Here is a 21540-nt window from a genome sequence, read left to right as displayed (position 1 = left end):
GTGTTGGCTTCTAAAAAGAAAAACAGCATAGAAGAAAATCTCGAAGACAAAGTTTCAGTATGAAGAGATAGCGGTACTGAAACAGTGCAGTGTCTCAGAAAGACTTTGAATATGTTTATCTTAAATTGTGATGAGGTCTATAAACAAATGAGTGCTGTGTGATTTTCTTCACTATATACATTTGTAAATAGTTTACAGGTCACTAGTATAGCCGTAAGTGCCTTTATTAATATATTTAAGTGTCGTAATATTTTATAAATATGACATATTTTTAGCATTATTGCAGTTTTCTCATATGAGGTAGTCAAAATCTGACTTCACATTCCTCAACAAAGGCTAGCAGTTAATAAAAATCACCGTTCAGGATTAAAAGCCTTGAACAAAAATTTAATTTCCAGCCCTGGGTAACTGAAAACAGCATTTCTCAACAACATGTTTGGGGTGAACAATCGCATAGTTTGCTAGAAATCGGGTGAAAGGAACTTTTCCGACTGCCGCTTAAGTGCCCATAATGTAAGGGTTATTCACCAAAAACACCGCTGGAGTACCGACCAAGGCATCTGGGTGCGCAGCGAACAACCTGTGTTCAATACCCAGTTGCATTCTGCAGGTTTTTTTTATCTGTATTTGTATGTTTTACCGCTTCGAAATTGGTGGCCACAGCACGTTTCATAAGGTAAGTAACGCAATAGGGAATAATAAAAGATAGGCAAATAAATTTCATCAACGACATGGTTTAGTAAAAAACTGTAAACCTGTTTGATCTACAATGGTTCTTTCAGTCACACTGCTACGTGTCTTAAATTAATTTCGTATAACGAGGTATCTATTATAGTACTAGACGCAGATATACTCGTGGAACCAAGAACATCTAACAAACACAATCTTCGTACAACTACATCGTTCCTTCCGTGCATTCGGAGGAACAAACTTTGTTTAGGTTTAAAAATACTTCTTTTTCGGGAATTAATTTTGATGCCTTCGACACATATGATAACTATGTCCGAAAAATGTGTGCTGAAAGATGATCACAAATTATGCTGTGAATCATTATTCCATCTGCTTGGCTCTACAATTCCCGCTGGATTTTCGGAAGCAGACTGTAGTTTTGCAGCTTTGAAATACAGCTGTTAACTTGGCGGTATAAATAAAATAATCATGGTTAACACATAGGGGTGCAGGTTGGCAACATTACTTCCACTGCGCAAGTCGGTTAACCCTCGTCCTTTAGAAACATGCTGTTCATACATGACGGTGCTAGTCTCTCCACCCGATGAGTCCATTATCAGGAAAAAAACTTTTTGTCAGCAACGTATCATTTCAAAATGACTTCAAGATATAATTTGCAAATTTAATTCCTTTTTTTCTGGATGTGGAGCATGTGAAGTAAACATTTCTTAACGGTTCAGTTAAACGATTGACATCTTCTATACTCCGAAGACGAAAGTAACCATTACCTTCTGATAAGCGCGAGAAAACTTTAGACTACAGTATTCCAGACTCCGTGGTGGAATGTTTTTCTCCCTTACTCGATAGGGTGTTCCGAATGCTCGTCTTTGCAGTAGTCTTACTCGGAATTGTTTTTATACGAAAAGAATTAAAATTTTAAATCATTACTAATCCAAGTCGTTCGAGAAATTTATTCGCCTGTCATTATTCCTCATTGAGTTTCTCACCTTATTAATCCTTCTATTCCTACCTGTTTCGATGACTACAAAATAGAAATGAAAAACCAAAACTGCAGGATCCACGGAAAAACTCTGTGATGAAATATTTTGCTCCCTTATGGGGCAACGTTCGCCGAATTCTCGTCTTCGCAGCAAACTTACTCGCAATTGATTTCGTACAACGAGACTTAAAATTTTAAATCCTTAGAAACCCAAGACGCTAGTGAAATGCATTCGCCTGATTTGTCATTACTCCTTGTTGGCTCACTTACCTTCCTACCTGTTCCGATGCAGGAAAAATAGAACTGAAAAAACAAAGCTGCAAAATACAACGAGAAATCGAAACCAGGTTTTCTGCTTCCGAGCCTTATGCCGTGGTCGCTACGCCAGCTTCGCTTTACTTTAACAAAGCATACTTTATGGGTGCAAATGCGGCAGTCGAAAAAGTTCCTTTCCTCGATTTATGGGAAAATATGCCTTGGTGGGCAACATATATACTGAAGGAAAATGCTCAGTTTTCAATTTTCCGTTAATTCTGAGTACATTGCGTGTCTTGAACGTAACGGATATATTTCTCAAAAAGGAGGGGGTAGGGGTGATGTTGAGCCAAATTATTCTACAGTCTTTCATTTTAGGTTACACACAAGAGGTTTGCCAAATATGAGCCGAATCGGTTTGCCGTGTCTGTGGGTTTCCCTTGTCGGTAGTGCTGATAACAGAAAATTGTAGGATTCGAAAGAAGAGCAGAGGGTTATAGTAAGTTACCTTACAGCGGAAGGAGTGCAGGGAACGGCATTTGAGGCAGATTTTCAGCCAAGGACAACATTCTGTCAGCGCATGATAGGGCAGTGTGCTGTCTTTTTCCAGTTATTAGTGTGTATCTTATTCACTTATGAGGTTGAATTTTCAAGTGATGTGAACTTCAGTTATCAAAAAAATCACGTATAGGCTTGTGAAAACCCTCATTATTCACAACACAAACGTTAACAGGGCTTCAGCCTCAACGTGTGGTGTAAAATCGCTAATGACTATCTCTTCTTTAGGCAACGTGTTACTGGGCAAACGTATTTACCGTTATAAAACTTTCGCACTCATAGTGGGGATGGTGCAGCAACTAGTAACGTGCAATGAAGAACCAAGCTTGGCTGCAGGATTGTGACTGGTATTTATTTATCACGATGGTGCTCCACCTCGCTTTACAGGGATAGATTGCCAGTACTTCGTCAAGCGGTTTCCGAGCAGATGGATTGGCCGTCGGGCGTACATTGCATGGCCATTCGATTTTTTTCTCTGCATGCAATTAAAATTCTTGGTATATTCAAGCCCCTTATAAAGTGTCGACGTTATGAGGGAGAGTATCCAAAATCTATTTGACCAAAATGAAAAAAACCAGGGGTTTTCCACAACGTACGGTAAGCTATGGAACGTAGGTTGAGGAAATGCATGGAAATAGGAGGTTGTCACTTCGACATCATTTTTGTGCCATAAATAATAAATCCTTTGGTACCATTCTAAACAAGGGTTTTTGGATCATGTTCACGTGTAATTTTTGTAATGTTTTGATGTCAAGAATAAACCAAAAAGGTTTTTGATACATGTTACTTTTGTACACTGTATATGGGTTTTTCGAACCCACGTGATTTAAGAGAAATACAGATTTCAGCCACAATGGGATTGTGTTAAATTAAATGGGGACAAGTGAAAATTTATGCTGGACCAGTACTCGAACCAAAATTTCCCACTTTATGTGGGTGGTTGGTCTAATAGCTTCGGCTGTCCGCACAATCTTTGCGTCCAATGCAAAATCTCAACTTGTTGCACGATACACATGTAGCGTCCACAGTCTATAATCCTCACTGCTCGCGTCTTTACCTGATTGTTAAGTCATATTGTGCACCCCCAATGAAGTTAACATTAGCGCCGGCCGGTGTGGCCGAGCGGTTCTAGGCGCCTCAGTCTAGAACCGCGTGACCACTACGGTCGCAGGTTCGAATCCTGCCTCGGGCATGGATATGTGTGATGTCCTTAGGTTAGTTAGGTTTAAGTAGTTCTAAGTTCTAGGGGACTGATGACCTTAGAAGTTAAGTCCCTTAGTACTCAGAGCCATTAACATTAGCGTCAAGGTGCATCTCCATTGTTATATGTGTGGTACAGGTTCGAAATCTTGTGGTATTCAGATAACGCAGCGAGAACAGAATGGTGGATGCTATATGCGTAGTGTGGGACAAGTTGAGAGTTTGTGTTGGATGGAAATCGTGTCCAGATAATTGAAACAGTTCAGGCGACAACACGCGTAAAGCGGGAAATCCGCGCTCGAGTGCTGCTCTAGCAAAAATTTAGCACTAAATTTAATTCAATGCCCAATTTTAGTTGATATCTGTACTTCTCATAGGCGCTATATAAAAATGGTGTCTGTCACCACACATGTATTGATTCTGTTATTGTGTTTGTTGGTAGGTGTGCACTTCGACACGAGCAGCTCGTCGCTGGTGAACGAGATCACGACGGCCATCAAGGTGTACGCGTACGGCGTGGAAGACTTCGTTAACGACGCCCGCAACGCAGACCTGTCGCTCAACACGCAGCTGAGCTGCCACGGCGCCGGCGACTCGCGCTGGAAAACCGGCGACCGCTTCTTCCGGTGAGTGCCGCTGCTGGCGCCTGCTCCACCGCCCACTCTCATCACTAGAAGTTTACCGCAGAATCGTTGTCTCCAAGTTATTGCTACTAGAAAGTTGGTTCCTTTGTGAAGCGCTGTGTGCGATTTAGCGTTCGAAGACTCTCTTTTCGTTTGTAAATAATTCATTGGCAGTAGGAAGAAACAAACTATTTACTAATAGTTTCCGGAATGATTTTCACTCTGCAGTGAAGTGTGTGCTGATTCGAAATTTACGTGTAAATTGCTATTGCGTGTGGATGGAGGCTCGAACCCTGGACCTTTCTCTTTCGCTGGGAAGTGGTCCACTGACTGTGCTATCCAACAACGCCGCTCAAGCCGCCGTCACATCACTTGTTCTGCCAGTACCTCATCACGTACCTTGTCTCCACAATATCCTTCCTTAGAGGAGTAGTAGTGTTTAAAGTTATGCACGAGAACTTTTGTGAAGTTTGGAAGTTGGGAGAAGAGGTACTGGCGAAAGTGAAGCTGTGAAATGGGTCTACATCTACACCTACATGGTGTAACGCCCCCTTAGAAAAATTAATGAATTATTGTGCTGATAAACCTCTTACATTATTTGATCTTCAAACAGCTGAGCAGAACTGAACGTACTCAGACATTTCTCTCTTTACTTATTCTGATCAACACTAAACTGATACACAATATTTTTTAGCGCAACGCAATCTGACTTTTAATAATCCCTACAAAAGAATGGCTCTGACTAACAATAACCTATACCTTTCATGAAACACTTACCTCACAAAAATCTTCGTTACTCGAACTACTGCAATACAGCAAGCGCCACTACTGCCAGCTAAATAAAAGATTCAAACTACTGAAGGCACTAACTACTGATAGGCATAGTTAGCAAGTGAAATATTTTGATAGAGAACAATCAATGTATTTACCTTAATAGTGTTCAAAAGTCATAATATATATATCAGTTCATGGCATCCAGTGTTACAAATTTACCCTCTCTGATGGACACACGTCCAGATCATCCGCTCTCAAAACTCCGCCATCTCACTCCCCACATCCACCACTTCTGGCGGCTCACCTCCAACTGCGCAACGCTACGCGCTGTTAACATCCAGCTGCCCAACACTAAAATAGGAAACAACAATGTAAACCAGCCACAGACTGCACACAGCACAGCCAGTGATTTTCATACAGAGCGCTACGTGGCGTTACCAATAAAAAAATCTAAACAGCCTACTTACAATGGATACTCTGCAAATCACATTTAAGTACCTGGCAGAGGTTTCATCGAATCACCTTCGCAATTCTCTATTATTCCAGTCTCGAATAGTTCGCGGAAAGAATGATAACCTATATCTTTCCGTACGAGCTCTGATTTCCCTTATTTTATCGTGGTGATAGTTTCTCTCTATTAAGTCGGTGTCAGTAAAGTATTTTCCTAATTTTTTCATAATGTGGGGCCACATACATAATATATTTCTTTAAAATCAGTACCGCCATTAGACCGTTTTTTTATTTGTAGAGTTACATTTATATGATCATGATTTCGGATTTAAAGTGCCACCTCAGGCACTGAATAACATTAAAACACTTGATAATGGCACTTTAAAGCCGAAATTATGATCTTGTAAATGTAACACTACAAATAAAAACAGTCTAATGGTGGTACTGACTTTAAAGAAAAATATTTTCGCATTCAGAGGAGAAAGTTGATGATTGAAATTTCGTGAGAAGATTCCTCCGCAGCGAAAAATGCCTTTGTTTCCCAAATCCTGTATCATTTCAGCGACACTCTCTCCCCGATCTCGCGATAAAACAAAGCGTGCTGCCCTTCTTTGAACTTTTTCAATGTATTCCGTCGATGCCATCTGGCAAGGATCCCACACCGCGCAGCAGTATTCTAAAAGAGGACGGACAAGCGTAGTGTAGGCAGTCTCCTTAGATTTGTTAGATTTTCTAAGTTTCCTGCCAATAAAACGCAGTCTTGGTTAGCCTTCCCCACAATATCTTCTATGTGTTCCTTCCAATTTTTGTTTGTAATTGTAATTCCTAGGGTTTTAGTTGAATTTACGGCCTTCAGATTTCACTGATTTATCGTGTAACCGAAGTATAACGGATTCCTTTCAGGACTCATGTTGAGACCTCACACTTTTCGTTACTTAGGGTCAATTACCAATTTTCGCACCATACAGATATCTTTTCTAAATCGCTTTGTAATTTGTTTTGATCTTATGATGATTTTATTAGTCGATAAACGACAGCGTCATCTGCAAACAACGTAAGACGACTGCTAAGATTGTCTCCCAAATCATTTATATAGATAAGGAACAGCAAAGGATCTGTAACACTACCTTGGGGAACGCCAAAAATCACTTCTGTTTTACTCTATGACATTCCGCCAATTACTACGAACTGTGACCTCCCTGACAGGAAATCACGAATCCAGTCACATAACTGAGGCGATATTCCATAAGCACACAATTTCACTAAAAGCCACTTGTGTGGTACAGTGTCAAAAGTCACCGGAAGGTGGCTAGAATTTTCCAACTTTACAACAACGTTGTTGGTCTACATGAATCTGCTTCAATATTTCAGGTAGCTGTTCCATTAGGACTCCCATTAATTCCATTTTATATGGTAAAGACACGGGATTTGTGTATTTCACACTAATAATTTCTAGCGCTTTCTTGTAGATATTTTTGAATATTCTTTGTACTGCCACATTGTCATTGTTATGTAGGAGAAATGGTAGTTTTGCCTTGACAACGTGTCTTGCAGTGACGAATTTGGAAAATTTTCTACGTAGATTGAAACTCTGGCATCTCTCTCCCTGCAACCACCACTGCTGGCGGCTCGCCTCCAACTGCGCAACGCTACGCGCTGTTCACATCCAACAGCCAAACACTACAATAGTGAATATTCCAACAATGCCAACCAGCCACAGACTGCACACAGCACAGTCAGTGATTTTCATACAGAGCGCTGAGTGTCGTTACCAACATAAAAAACCTAAACAGCCTACTTAATGAAACGTACCCCTAGAAAAATTATGAATGACAGTGCTGGGAAAACTCTTATACGTTAGTTGATTTTCAAACAGCTGAGCAAAACTCAACGTACTCCAATAGTTTTCTCTTTACTTCTTGTGATCATCACTAAACTGATACACAATATTTTTAGCGCAACGCAATCTGACTTCCAATAATCCCTACAAAAGAATGACCCTGACTAACAATAACCCATACGTTTCATGAATCACTTACCCCACAAAAATCTTCGTTACTCGAACTACCGCAATACAGCGAGCGTCAATACTGCCAGCTAAATGAAAGTCTTGTCCCCGTACATAATAAATAATGAATTCGTAACACTTTGGAGGAATACATGTTGACACTTTCCGCTGCCACAGAAGCCTGACCGATTGCGGCTGTTAAGTCTCCTTTTATACTCTAAAGAACCAAGACGGCAGCATTCCGGCATGTTACCATCACGGAAAGCTATTTCGTAAGTTATTTGTTAACTGATACTACACGGAAGTGACTGGCACAAAGTGCAGTGCAGACGTTGAAAATACTGTCTGTCGGTGTTAAATGCACTCGAGTATTTCACCGGGTCAGACACACGATCCACTTTTTTACCAGCTATAAAAGTCTGCTGTAGCTTAGACCCTTAGACATCCATTCGTATCCTAAACTTCCACTTCTATACATAAGAATATGGGGAGTTGCTTTAGTACTACTGTACTCTGATTTGTAATATACTCATGATTTGAGCTCCAAATCCTGCGGTATTCTCTCACAGTGCGTACGAGCTGCAAGTGAAGCATAGGAGCGTGAATGCGCGAGTCTCCTGCGTGGACTTCAGGCCACACGCGTTATTACGTGGAAGCGGCATTCTGTTGATGGGCACACATGAGCAGTTTTTTGAAGCCGCGCATACAGTTTAACGATTCGGCTTCCGCACCCGTTAGTTATTTCGTGGAAACAGCAAACCCAAATCCTTTTTCGGCATTCCGCGAATCAGTCTGCCGCAACCCGGCATATATGCTGATTTAAATGTAGCTGTAGTTGAACGTATTTAGCAGGTACACAAAGTTGCAGCATTAACCTTTCTTTTTTTTATTTGTGTCGGATCTCATACAGAATAGTTTCCGCCACAGTGCAAGAACGCGTCTGTAATGAACTACGCGGACAAGGCCGCATACTTGAATTTGGAAGGTCCTAACCAGGGACGAGAAATAATTCCAATGTAATGTGAGCAGTTATTATTTTTGGTATAAATATGCTGATCAACCGAAACATTATGACCGCGACTTTGGATGCCACATGGTGGCGTTGCGGGCATATGACGCGGTTAAAAAAGTACACTACTGGCCATTAAAAATGCTACACCAAGAAGAAATGCAGATGTTTAACGGGTATTCATTAGACAAATATATTATACTAGAACTGACATGTGATTACATTTTCACGCAATTTGGGTGCTTAGATCCTGAGAAATCAGTACCCAGAACAACCACCTCTGGCCGTAATAACGGCCCTGATACGCCTGGGAATTGAGTCAAACAGAGCTTGGATGGAGTGTACAGGTACAGCTGCCGATGTAGCTTCAACACGATATCACAGTTCATCAAGAGTAGTGACTGGCGTATTGTGACGAGCCAGTTACTCGGCCACCATTGACCAGACGTTTTAAATTGGTGAGAGATCTGGAGAATGTGCTGGCCAGGGTAGCAGTCGAACATTTTCTGTATCCAGAAAGGCCCGTACAGGACCTGCAACATGCGGCCGTGCATTATCCTGCTGAAATGTATAGTTTCGCAGGAATCGAATGAATGGTAGAGCCACGGGTCGTAACACATCTGAAATGTTACGTTCACTGTTCAAAGTGCCGTCAACGGGAACAAGAGGTGACCGAGACGTGTAACCAAAGGCACACCATACCATCACGCCGGGTGATACGCCTGTATGGCGATGACGAATACACGCTTCCAATGTGCGTTCATCGCGATGTCGCCACACTCGGATGCGATCATCATGATGCTGTAAACAGAACCTGGATTCACCCGAAAAAATAACGTTTTGCCATTCGTGCACCTGGGTTCGTCATTAAGTACACCGTCGCAGGCGCTCCTGTGTGTGATGCGGTGTCAAGGATAGCCGCAGCCATGGTCTCCGAGCTGATAGTGCATGCTGCTGCAAACGTCGTAGAATTGTTCGTGCAGATGGTCGTTGTCTTGCAAACGTCCCCATCTGTTGACTCAGGGATCGAGACATGGCTGTAACGGATCGAGCGGATAAGATGCCTGTCATCTCGACTGCTAGTGATACGAGGCCGTTGGGATCCAGCATGGCGTTCCGCATTACCCCCTGAACCCACCAATTCCATATTCTGCTAACAGTCATTTGATCTCGACCAACATGAGCAGCAATGTCGCGATACGATAAACCGCAATCGCCATAGGCTACAATCCGACCTTTATCAAAGTCGGAAACGTGATGGTACGCATTTCTCCTCCTTACACGAGGCATCACAACAACGTTTCACCAGGCAACGCCGGTCAACTGCTGTTTGTGTATGAGAAATCGGTTGGCAACTTTCCTCATGTCCGCACGTTGTAGGTGTCGCCACCGGCGCTAACCTTGTGTGAATGCTCTGAAAAGCTAATCATTTGCATATCACAGCATCTTCTTCCTGTCGGTTAAATTTCGCGTCTGTAGCACGCCATCTTCGTGGTGTAGCAATTTTAATGGCCAGTAGTGTAGCTATGCGGAACGGACACGCAATCGGAATTCGATGCTCGATCAATGGAAGCGCGTCAGCTCTTCGGGTGAACCACATTTTTGCTACACTAGATAGCCGGTCATCTCCACAAACGCCATCATCGAGGTGAACGGCGGTTCGAAACATGCAGCGCGCCGCGTTCACAGGCCGGTGGGGTAAAGTATTATGCTATGGGACACATTCTTCTGCGCTTGTGTGGGCCCAGTGTTACTAATCGTAGACATGCTGACAGCTGCGAACCTCTTGAACCCGTTCATGCATGATGTCTTACCCAACGACGATGTCATCTTCCAGCAGCATAATTGTCCGTCTCTCGAAGCCAGAACCATGCTACAGTGGTTTGAGGAGCATTATAGGGAAATCACGTCGATAGCCCGGCTACCAAATACGCCTCATGTAAATCCTATTGACCCAGATCTGGGTCGCTATTGGGCGTCATCACTGCCTACGCAAATCAGCGAATTGCATGACCTGTGCGTAGATATCGAATGCCACATACCTCTACAAAGCTACAGACAAACTGTCGTATCCCTGAGACGCAGAATCAGTGATGTACCTCGTTCCAAAGACGCTCAGACAAGCTTTACGCAGGTGGTCATAATGTTTTGGCTAGTCGGTGTATATCATTTGCACTTCACCATTCCTCTCGGTTTGAGACAGACGCACCTGAGAAACACAGTTTATATTTACTCATGTATGTCACAGGAGGGAAGTTCATTGCATCTGCGACTGATTATGAAAGAGTATTTGAACAAAAATATGCCTTTTTCTGAAAGACTTCTGAGTTATAAATGATTCGTTTTCTCTCGGTTTTATCCCTCTTGATGTTGGCCAGCAGTATTTATATGAAGACGTCAGTTCCACAATTTAGTTTCGTTGGCAACGAGAAATGCAAGGTATTTCTGGCCTTACGGAATCTCTACATACAGCTAACGTACACATGTGGCTGTATTTAAACCGCATTGTACCTTCTTGTCGGTATATCCAGTACGAAACTCTGAGATTTGTTGGTAACATAGTAGGAGCCTTTCGAAAAAAAGGAATAAGGTAAGAAAATCTGGGTTTTACGTCATGTTGACATCGAGGTCACTACAAACGAAGCACACGCTCCCAATGTTTCAAGGATGGGGAAGGAAATCGGCAGTTCTCTTTCAAAGGAACCATCTCAGCATTTGCCAGCAGCGATTTAGGAAGAACCCAGCGATTTAGGAAAAACCCAACTCTAATTATCTGGGCGTAGATTTGAATCGTTGTCCTCCAGAATACGAGTCCATTGTGATAACCTCTGTGCCATCTCGCTCGGTGAGCTTCTCACTTTAATACAGTGTTTTCGTGATATCTGGTTGGGTGAAGAATCGACATTTGAAGAAGACAGTGTGACAGCTGTGCTGTAACCATGGTATCACGTGGATGGGAATCACAGTAATGAGAGAGGTAAACGAGGATAGCGAGCCATCGAGGCAGATATTTTCCCCTCAGTCAGTATTCAACAGGACGTAGAACTCTTAATATTCGTGTAAAGTACCCAGAGACAAGCGCAGTACACTCCCTTGGGGAATATACCACTCCTAAGAGACGTCAGACCCGTTTTGTCTGGTGTTTCGGCAGACATTTGCATTTTCGCTTTTGTAATGCGTAGCTGCAGTCAGTCCTAACACATACTGCTCGTTTCAAGTCCGCCCAGTAACGATAGACGGCGTCGGTTTGTTTCTCGTTACAAACAATTTTTTTTTTCGAACAGCACTTTTTGTTCCTATTCAGTAGATCAGTCCCAAATTAGTCTAGTGCAATATTTATTTTCTCGACGTGTATTTACTGGAACACTGAAACACTGTAGCGCAGCTGCATAGCGACAGCAGCCAGCTCGGGTTATCGAGGTAGGAGGGCCGTTGCTGGAGTACCGGTTACTGATGGTGTTTTACTGTTCCTGTTAATACATATCGATGAAACGAATGTCGCCCTACGCTAATCTGGCACCGTTCTATCGGATGGACGCGTAAAGTACCGCTTTAAGAAGGACATCATCTTTACTCCAGTGACTGTTATAAGTTATTATTACACTATTGCAATTTCGGCCTTTAGGCCATTAACAAGTGATATTATGACCTAAGGCAGAAATTGCAGTAGTGTAATAAAAACTTATAATAGTCACTGGCGTAAAGATGATGTCCATCAAAAAAATTTTTATGACTGTGAATCCCAGCTACAACAAGTTTATTCACCGCTTTAAGACTCATTTTGTTCCACCGCTTTAAGAGTCATTTTGTTTGTAACGGGAAACAAACCGATGCCTTCCGTCGGCGTTTGGCATCTCATGAAAGACATGATGAGCAGTATTTGTTTGGGATGACTGCAGCTACACATTGCAAATACGAAATTGCAAATATCTGCCAGAACAACGGAGAAAACCCTCCCAACGACTCTTAGTCGGAAAACCATATATATGTAGATATACAGACCTGATTGAGAGATTAGTCATAGTATTATGAATATTCGGTGTCCAAGACCTCTAAACCCAATACCTATACATTCTTGTTTGTGGGTATCAATGATCTAAAATTGTACAGAAGAAAGAGCAAAAAGCGAGATGAACAGCTAGGTCTCATAGGGCCACTGCCCTCATACAGTAGATACATTAAAACAATGGTTTTTCAATCTCTGCTGAGCCATTGTGGACGCGGAACAGCGGCTGGTCAGATATTTACCAAGCAGCTGTGCGTCTTGAGAAGTTGTTTCATTTTATTTTGACAACCAGTTCCGTCATTTTAATATGCCATCTGCAGCCCCAATATGCACTACATGTATAGACATTCGGCTGTATCGCTATTGGCATACTGGAGCCATCAGTATCTGGATACCGTGAATTCGTTATTCGCGTGCTTCCTTCGAACATTCTGTTGACTAATTGTTTCCAAGTCTTCGAAGGAAGCACTCGAATAACGAATTCATGGTATCCAGATAGTGACGGCTCCAGCGAACATCTGAATGTCTATACATGAAATGCACATGGAGCCTGTAGATGGCATATTTAAATGCTCAAACTGGTTGTCAAAGTAAAATAGCTTCTCATAATGTACGAGTGTTTGGAGATTTTCCTTGGTAAATGTTTTTTCAGTTTGTTGAAGCTGACAGCGGAAGTATTTTGAAAATTTTTTGTCAGCTACTTAAAATCGATTGCGAACTTTTGCGACCTTACGAGACATCCATAACTCCAGAATGAGATTTTCACTCTGCAGCGGAGTGTGCGCTGATATGAAACTTCCTGGCAGATTAAAACTGTGTGCCCGACCGAGACTCGAACTCGGGACCTTTGCCTTCCGCGGGCAATCGCTCTACCATCTGAGCTACCGAAGCACGACTCACGGCCGGTACTCACAGCTTTACTTCTGCCAGTACCTCGACTCCTACCTTCCAAACTTTACAGAAGCTCTCCTGCGAACCTTGCAGAACTAGCACTCCTGAAAGAAAGGATATTGTGGAGACATGGCTTAGCCACAGCCTGGGGGATGTTTCCAGAATGAGATTTTCACTCTGCAGCGGAGTGTGCACTGATATGAAACTTCTTGGCAGATTAAAACTGTGTGCCCGACCGAGACTCGAACTCGGGACCTATTGCCATTCGCGGGCAATCGCTCTACCATCTGTGCTACCGAAGCACGACTCACCGCCGGTACTCACAGCTTTACTTCTGCCAGTACCTCGACTCCTACCTTCCAAACTTTACAGAAGCTCTCCTGCGAACCTTGCAGAACTAGCACTCCTGAAAGAAAGGATATTGCGGAGACATGGCTTAGCCACAGCCTGGGGGATGTTTCCAGAATGAGATTTTCACTCTGCAGCGGAGTGTGCGCTGATATGAAACTTCCTGGCAGATTAAAACTGTGTGGCCGACCGAGACTCGAACTCGGGACCTTTGCCTTTCGCGGGCAATCTCTCTACCATCTTAGCTACCGAAGCACGACTCACGGCCGGTACTCACAGCTTTACTTCTGCCAGTACCTCGACTCCTACCTTCCAAACTTTACAGAAGCTCTCCTGCGAACATCGCAGGAGAGCTTCTGTAAAGTTTGGAAGGTAGGAGTCGAGGTACTGGCAGAAGTAAAGCTGTGAGTACCGGCCGTGAGTCGTGCTTCGGTAGCTCAGATGGTAGAGCGATCATCCATAACTGATTGTAAAGTGTACTAGATTTACTGTGAACTACTGAAACATACTTCGTTGACTTCCTGTGAATTCCAAGTGTTCGAATGTCAACACATCCCACTCCTTTTTCATAATGAACACATTCTCTCCAATTCCATTTGAGAAATCCGTTACTTGGATAAAATCGTACTTGCGACCGTGGTTACGGGATGTAAATACTATCTTCAGATTCTACAAAAAGAGGGAAACTAATGCTGCTACTATATAACTAAACATTAAAGGCATACATAAACATGTGAACATCGGATCATACCGTGAACGAGTACGATAAAACAGTACGAGTCGTGCAAAACATTCAGCAACTTCATTGGATGGCATGTGAGACCTCGAGTGGTTTGAGTTAACAAGTACCACAAAAAATAGTTCAAATTGCTCTGGGTACTAAGCGACTTAACATCTGTGGTCATCAGTCCCCTAGAACTTAGAACTACTTAAACCTACCTAACCTAAGGACATCACACACATCCATGCCCGAGGTAGGATTCGAACCTGCGACCGTAGCGGTCACGCGGTTCCAGACTGAAGCGCCGAACAGCACGGCCACACCGGCCGGCTCAAGTACCACACCGGATAAATGTATCCTAACCGAAAAACCGGGAATGAACGAATAAATAAACACTCATTGTCAGATTAATGTAACCTGCGAATGGACAGACATCTGGTATAGGCTGAAGAAAGTGAAATGATGACATAAATGCCATAGAATTCCAACTCCGTGAAGTGCTCACCCAGCCGTATGTCGTGGACAGCTAGAAAAATCCGGTCAAGAGACCGCCGCTCGATCCCCGGTATTAGTTCTGGCGGCGGCCACTCCATGACGTGCGACTCTACGGGAACTCAGGCGTTTTATTGCGGCTTGTGCAGCTGCCTGTTGACTGGTCTTGCTGGGTTCCTACGACATGCGGCGGGCTGGTCAATTATACAGTAAGCTACTTTTGAGTTTCATACATTGGCGTTCTACAGCACTTATGCCTTCATTTTACTTCATTAAGCCTATGCCACATGTCTGATCGTTCGCAGCTGTTTCGTAGGTTACATTAGTGTGACAGTGAGCGTTTATTTGATGATTCATTCCCGATTTTTTCGGTGTGCTACAGGTTGACTCAAAAAATTTTGCATGCCTCATCCGCACGACATCTCGCATGCTACCAGATAAGTTTGCTGGATTGGTGCGATATTCTTGTACGCATTTAAGGTATCACTTAGGTTCGCAAGTGTATGGACTCTTTTATTTTATACATAATCCCACTTAGTTTCTCTTCTTCTTTATACCATCTGAAGATAGGAATTACATCCCGAAACCAGGATCATGTGTCAGAATTTATCCAAATAAAGATTTGTCAACTACATCGGAATTATTCATCGTAAGGGGAATTATTCGTAATGAAACATTTTAGCAACAGTTATGGATACCCCACTAAGAGAATAGCATCCTACTTCCTGTTCGTTTCTGATATCATAACATATACAATGATCCACTTTGAAACATTCACTCAGTGTTTCTAATTTTCCTGTTTATATAATTTTAAGTTTCACAAAGAGTATTGTATCACAAAATTGTATCTTGAAGTTTTAGCATATCTTTTGATTAGTAGCTTTGTATATGTTTTTTCAAGCTTTATATAAAAGTTTTTAAAACATTTGTTTTATCAATTTTAAAAGATCTGTTAATTACAGTGTAATTTTTAATCATCCATTATTATAAACTTCTCCAACTCCAGATCCAGACTTCACGTACGTCTGTGCAAGGAGCAGGATAATACCCTCTTATATCACTTGCTGATTGTGTTTTATCCAGTTTCACAAAGCTTTGCTTAGTGAGCACCTAATGCTGCTTTCAGTCGAAATGAAAAGTAACTTTCGTTTTACTTTTTTATGTTGCATCTTGACAGAATAAAACAGATATGTATTTGTTACTTTGTCCCTGATATATCTTGTTGAACTCCATAACCATTATGGATTGTTAGAGCAGCCGTACTTCTAAAAAACTTCATTTTGATTTCATTACCGATATCGTTCTTCATGCCTGTATTCAGCTGGCTCATTTTTTAGTTACAGTAATTAGTTCTTCGGTAGCATGCCCTTCGCTCTCTCAGTTTGTTCTAGTGACGGTATTTTTGGTTTGGTCCTTAAGCGCTGAAGTGTACAGAGCACACACATACTAAACAAATCAAAGCGTAACTAAACCACGCGGACATAATTGACAGTTGGTGAGCACATTCAGTCTCTAAGAAAGCGACAACAGTTTCAACGATGTCCATTACTGGATTTAATAAACATTCTATTTTAAATCTGATGCTTGCACGAATGTGTGCTCACTTTCAGGACTGCCATACCCGCTGCTTAATAGACAGATACATCACATGTAGGTTCCTATAGCACTTGAGCACGGCCTTTGATGCCGAAGTTGGCCAGTCGTGCGGAGCAAAGTAAAGAAAATACTTCTAGACAACAGCCCAGGTGGAACCATGACAATATCTTTCACACCTAAGTGTCTGGCAAAGGGTTCATAGAACCACTTTCAACTATATCTCGACCATTGCACTCTCGAGAAGCACGTGGAATTTCTCTTATTTCATCACAATATTCGTTTCTTCCTATGCCTCGTTATAAGACTGCAACAACTCGTTTATCACATCTGTATACAATCTCTCCTATTTGACGATAGTAGGAGTGCCCATTCTTTGAACTTTTTCGAACTCCTCCATTAGTCATTTCTAGTAAGGTTCACAAAACGCGCAGCAGTACTCCAGAAGAGGACGTAGTAGCATAGTGTGTGCAGTCTCCTTAGTAGAATTTTTGCCTGTTCAAAGAGTTCTTTGTTTCACTTTGCCTCAAAATTTTTTGTGTGATGGTTCCAGTTTAATTGTTCGTAACTGCAGTCACCAGCAACTCGTTGAGTCTACAACGGTTAAATCTGTGTGTAACAAAAACTTAACGGATTTTCATAAGTAGACATATGGAGGATCTCACACTATTTGTCATTTAGTCGGCTGCCAACTTTGCAACAGCAAGGGGCCTATAATACTTCCTTCGAGAAACCCAGATATCACTGAGACTTCACGAGATGACTTCCAGTCAGTTACTGAACTGCGACCTTTGTGAGAGGAAATCATGAATCCAGCCACACAACTAAGACGATACTCCAGAGACACGCAACCTGATTAGAAGTCGCTTGTGAAGAACGATTTCGAAAACCTTATGCAACTCTAGGAAAATGGAACCAATATGAGGTCCCTTGCCGGTAGCACTTATACATCGTATGGCTAGAGACAGTTGAGTTTCACAATAATTATGTTTTTTGTGTGTCAATAGATCGTTTTCTTCCAGGAATTTCCTAATGCTGGAACACAGTATAAGTTCCAAAATCCTGCTATAAATCGGTGTCAATGATAGGAGTCTATAATTCAGCGGAATACATCCTTTAGTGAAATAGAATTTGATAGTTCAGAAATACAATATAAGTATGTCGGTAAAACCTTACATGAGGCAACCAAAGAAACTCTAGCCGAAGTAAATAATTACAAGGGGACCAATCATTGCATTATTTTGTTTCAAATGTAGAGAAGGAGGTAAAAATAAAGAAAGAAATATTTAAAGTGACTAAATGCACAAAATGTTCAGCACGAGACAGAAGAGCGCAACAAGCAAAAAATTAGAAAAATCGTCACAGAAGTAAAATATGAGACAAGAGGATATACTTGTAACAAAGCTGATAAACATTGACGATATTTAAATTATTGAAGAAAAATCTAATGAAAACACAAAACATTAAACATCTTAGTATTCAGTCTTGGGAAAAATATTTTAAGGAGATGTTGATAGAAAACAGGTAAGATCTCTTGGATAAAATTAATAACGAAACGGGGATAACAGAAAATAGTGAATGCTTTTCCTTGGACATAGACTATTAAAAGATTCATACAATGCTTTAAAGAATGATAGAATTAAAATAATTAGTGGAACCCCAGCTGAAGTGTTGAAATATGGTACAGATAATTAGTGATGTGAAATTATGAGAAACCTTTCTGAAAAATTTTAAAATGGCGAGGCTATCCTTGACGAATAGAAGGTGGGATGTCTACCAGCTATTCATAAAAAGTAAAAAATGTTGAATGTAAGAGTTATAGAGAAACAAATGTCACCAATATATGTAGTAGACTTTGTGGAAGGATTGTTAACTATCTTTACAGATGTGATCAAGCTGTAGAGGAAAGGCGTAAAGCCTGGATCAAGTGGAATCAGCGCAAAGATGAACCCAACCATCAGGCTTTCATGGAGCTAAGAAAAACAACAGCGAGCATCATTCGCAAAACCAAGAGAAACCAAAACAGGTCTCATTACTACAGGCAGAAGAAGACTTCAAGAAAAACAATTCAAGAGATCTTTACAAGCTACTCAAGAAACAGACTATTTCATACACGTCCCAAAACCTATTTCGCAGAGGGCCAGATGGGACACTCCAAATGAATAAAGGGACTGCACAAAAACCTTTGCAGAATTCTTCCAGAAACTCCTCAATGCAGAAAAACCGAAAGAGAGACTTGCTTTCGCCGAGCCCACTGTCAGGAACCAGGACTCTATACCACCCAACAGGGAAGAAATAGAGAAGATCATCAAAGACTTTAAGAACAACAAGGCCCCAGGTGAAGATGGTACAGTTGCAGAAATGTGGAAGTGTGTAGATGACCAGTCCCTGCAGAGTATCACCCAGATCATTCAGGACATTTGAAGAACAGAGGTCTTGCCAGAGGGATGGACCTCAGCTGTGATCCATCCACTACACAAGAAAGGAAGTAGGACCGAGCTCAACAACTACAGAGGCATCTCCTTGTTGCTTATAACCTGCAAAACTTCTCTAAGACCCTGAAAAATACAGTCACCAAACAGCTAGATTCCCAACTATTTATTTGCAACAAGCACTTGAAAAGAAAAATATTCGAAATTGTCGCCTTCAATTAGTATTTGTAGACCTTCGTTGTCCACTCACATTAATGTGATCGCTGCCTGTATCATTGTCAATGGGCAATAGTCACCGGCAGACGGCAGGTGGCAGCACTAACAGTAGAGGGTATATAAAGTGTGTCTTATATAAGGTGTGTTGGAAGACGCAGAAAATTCATTCGTTGTCGTAGCGCGGAAATGACATCCAAAACGGCATGCTCGTTGGCTTGCAGGCCTAGGTTTGAAGCATTTTCGAAAAGACTTCGTGTAAACGCTGTTAATGTACACCATTCATGACGAAATTGGGCTATCCAAGACCTGTGCCGAGGCTACAATGTTGCAGCACGGGCCATAGATGTGGTGGTGGTGGTGGTGGTGATTAGTGTTTAACGTCCCGTCGACAACGAGGTCATTAGAGACGGAGCGCAAGCTCGGGTTAGGGAAGGATTGGGAAGGAAATCGGCCGTGTCCTTTCAAAGGAACCATCCCGGCATTTGCCTGAAACGATTTAGGGAAATCACGGAAAACCTAAATCAGGATGGCTGGAGACAGGATTGAACCGTCGTCCTCCCGAATGCGGCCATAGATGACACGGATGAACGACAGCTGCGGAGATGTGTACGGGCGGACAGACGGGCAGCTGTTGAACGACTGATAGCCCAGATCAACCAAGGGGCTACCAAAAGTCTCTCATCAACGACCGTTCAGGGAACGTTGACGCGTATGGGCCTCTGCAGCAGGCTCCTGATTCATGCACCCTTCTGACTGGTGTTCATCAGCAACGAATACTGGAATTTGCAAACCCTTGCCGCAATGAGTGACGGCAGGTGGCTTTTTCAGATGAATCACGTTTTATGTTCCATTGGAAAGATGGCTGTTTGATCAGCGGAAGGGTTCAGGCCGGAGGAGGGAACGTTATGGCCTGGATAACGTTTTCGTGTCAATCCCTGAGCTACCTCGTTGTTTCGGAAGGCATAATGAGTCAATAAAAGTATACACCTATCCTTGGAGACCATGTTCACCCATACATGCAGTCTCTTTTTCCTCGGTACGGTGGCACCTATCAGCAGGACAATCCAACGTCTTACACAGCTTACAGTCTACGTGCTCGGTTCGAAGACCACCAGGGTGGGTTTACTGTACTCCACAAGCGACCAAACTTCCGGGATTTAAAGGCAATCGAGGGTCTGTGGGATCACATCCATCGGGCTGGTAGCACCAGAGGTCCTCAACCGAGAACCTGGTACAGCTAGGAATGGACCTGGAGTCGGCATGGTTCCACATGTCTGTCAGTACCTTCCAGAACCTCGTTGACAGTCTTCCTGCACGTCTCGCCACGTTCCGCGCTGCGAAAGTATGATTTTCAAGCTTCTGATATGTGGTCACATTAATGTGACTAGACAGCAGTCTATGATAATATAACTTTATGCAGATTGTCAATGTTCTTTAAAATAATCAAATATTAATCCTATAGCAATTAAAATAGTTCAGAACCTATATGAAAACACCACAGCAAGATTAAAAATACAAAATTTATCTCCCCTGAAATTAAGGTTCAAACAGATTAGGTCAGGTACGCAGCCTATGACAAATACTTCATGATAGATTGAAAAAATTGGAAGCAAAAAAGAAAACCGGAATCCCACTAGTACTGCCTACTCACTTCAATTTTTTGATGGGCACCTAAAATGATGAAGACAGTGATTTTATCGCCAGGATATTAATAGATGATTGTGAGAAATTGGGCATTCAGGTCATCATGAATAGCATAAAATATTTGGTAATATGAGGAACAAACCAAGATGTGACATGGACAAACTGTTGGACCCGACTGCTCATACTGAAGAGTAAAAGATTTAGGAGTAAAAATCGCAGAAAGTGGTTAAAAAGATAAAGAAATTAATTCATGAATAAACGCAAGGATTTCATTGTTGGAACATTAAATAGTGTGTGATAGAATAAATACATGGAAAAAATCTTGAAAATGGATATTAAAAGTTTTTTGAAACATTGTTATGAGAAAGACAGCTCTCTTTATAATATTATAACATATTTCAGTACACACAGTCGTGATAATTATAAAACTATCGAAAGCATTGCAACGTATGGATTAGACACATTGACAGTTACATTCCAATTAATGAAAAGATTGATGGCAACTGTGATTGACTTTTGGAGACCGTCTGTATTGATGGCCGAGTGTGAGAGTTCTGTGAAGTATAAAGAATAAAATAGAAGTCACAAGACAGATCGTTGATTTTGTGGGAGAAACTCAACTCATATGGTATGGCCGTACGAAAAGAATGT

General features: G+C 42.0%; 1 protein-coding gene across 1 annotated transcript in view; it reads left to right on the top strand.

Moving 5' to 3' along the window:
* The window catches only part of LOC126176222 (glutamate receptor ionotropic, NMDA 2B), a 922500-nt gene that overhangs the window by 91068 nt on the left and 809892 nt on the right, over window positions 1-21540 (top strand). Inside the window, exon 2 of the mRNA XM_049923366.1 lies at window positions 4125-4308. Coding sequence (XP_049779323.1) covers window positions 4125-4308 — 184 coding nt within the window. The remainder of the gene's footprint in view (window positions 1-4124; window positions 4309-21540) is intronic.

The sequence above is a fragment of the Schistocerca cancellata genome, chromosome 3 (genome assembly GCF_023864275.1).
Source record: "Schistocerca cancellata isolate TAMUIC-IGC-003103 chromosome 3, iqSchCanc2.1, whole genome shotgun sequence".
Taxonomy (NCBI): Eukaryota; Metazoa; Arthropoda; class Insecta; order Orthoptera; family Acrididae; genus Schistocerca; species Schistocerca cancellata.
Note: the sequence above shows the minus strand (reverse complement) of the source record. Positions and strands in the feature narration are given on the sequence as shown.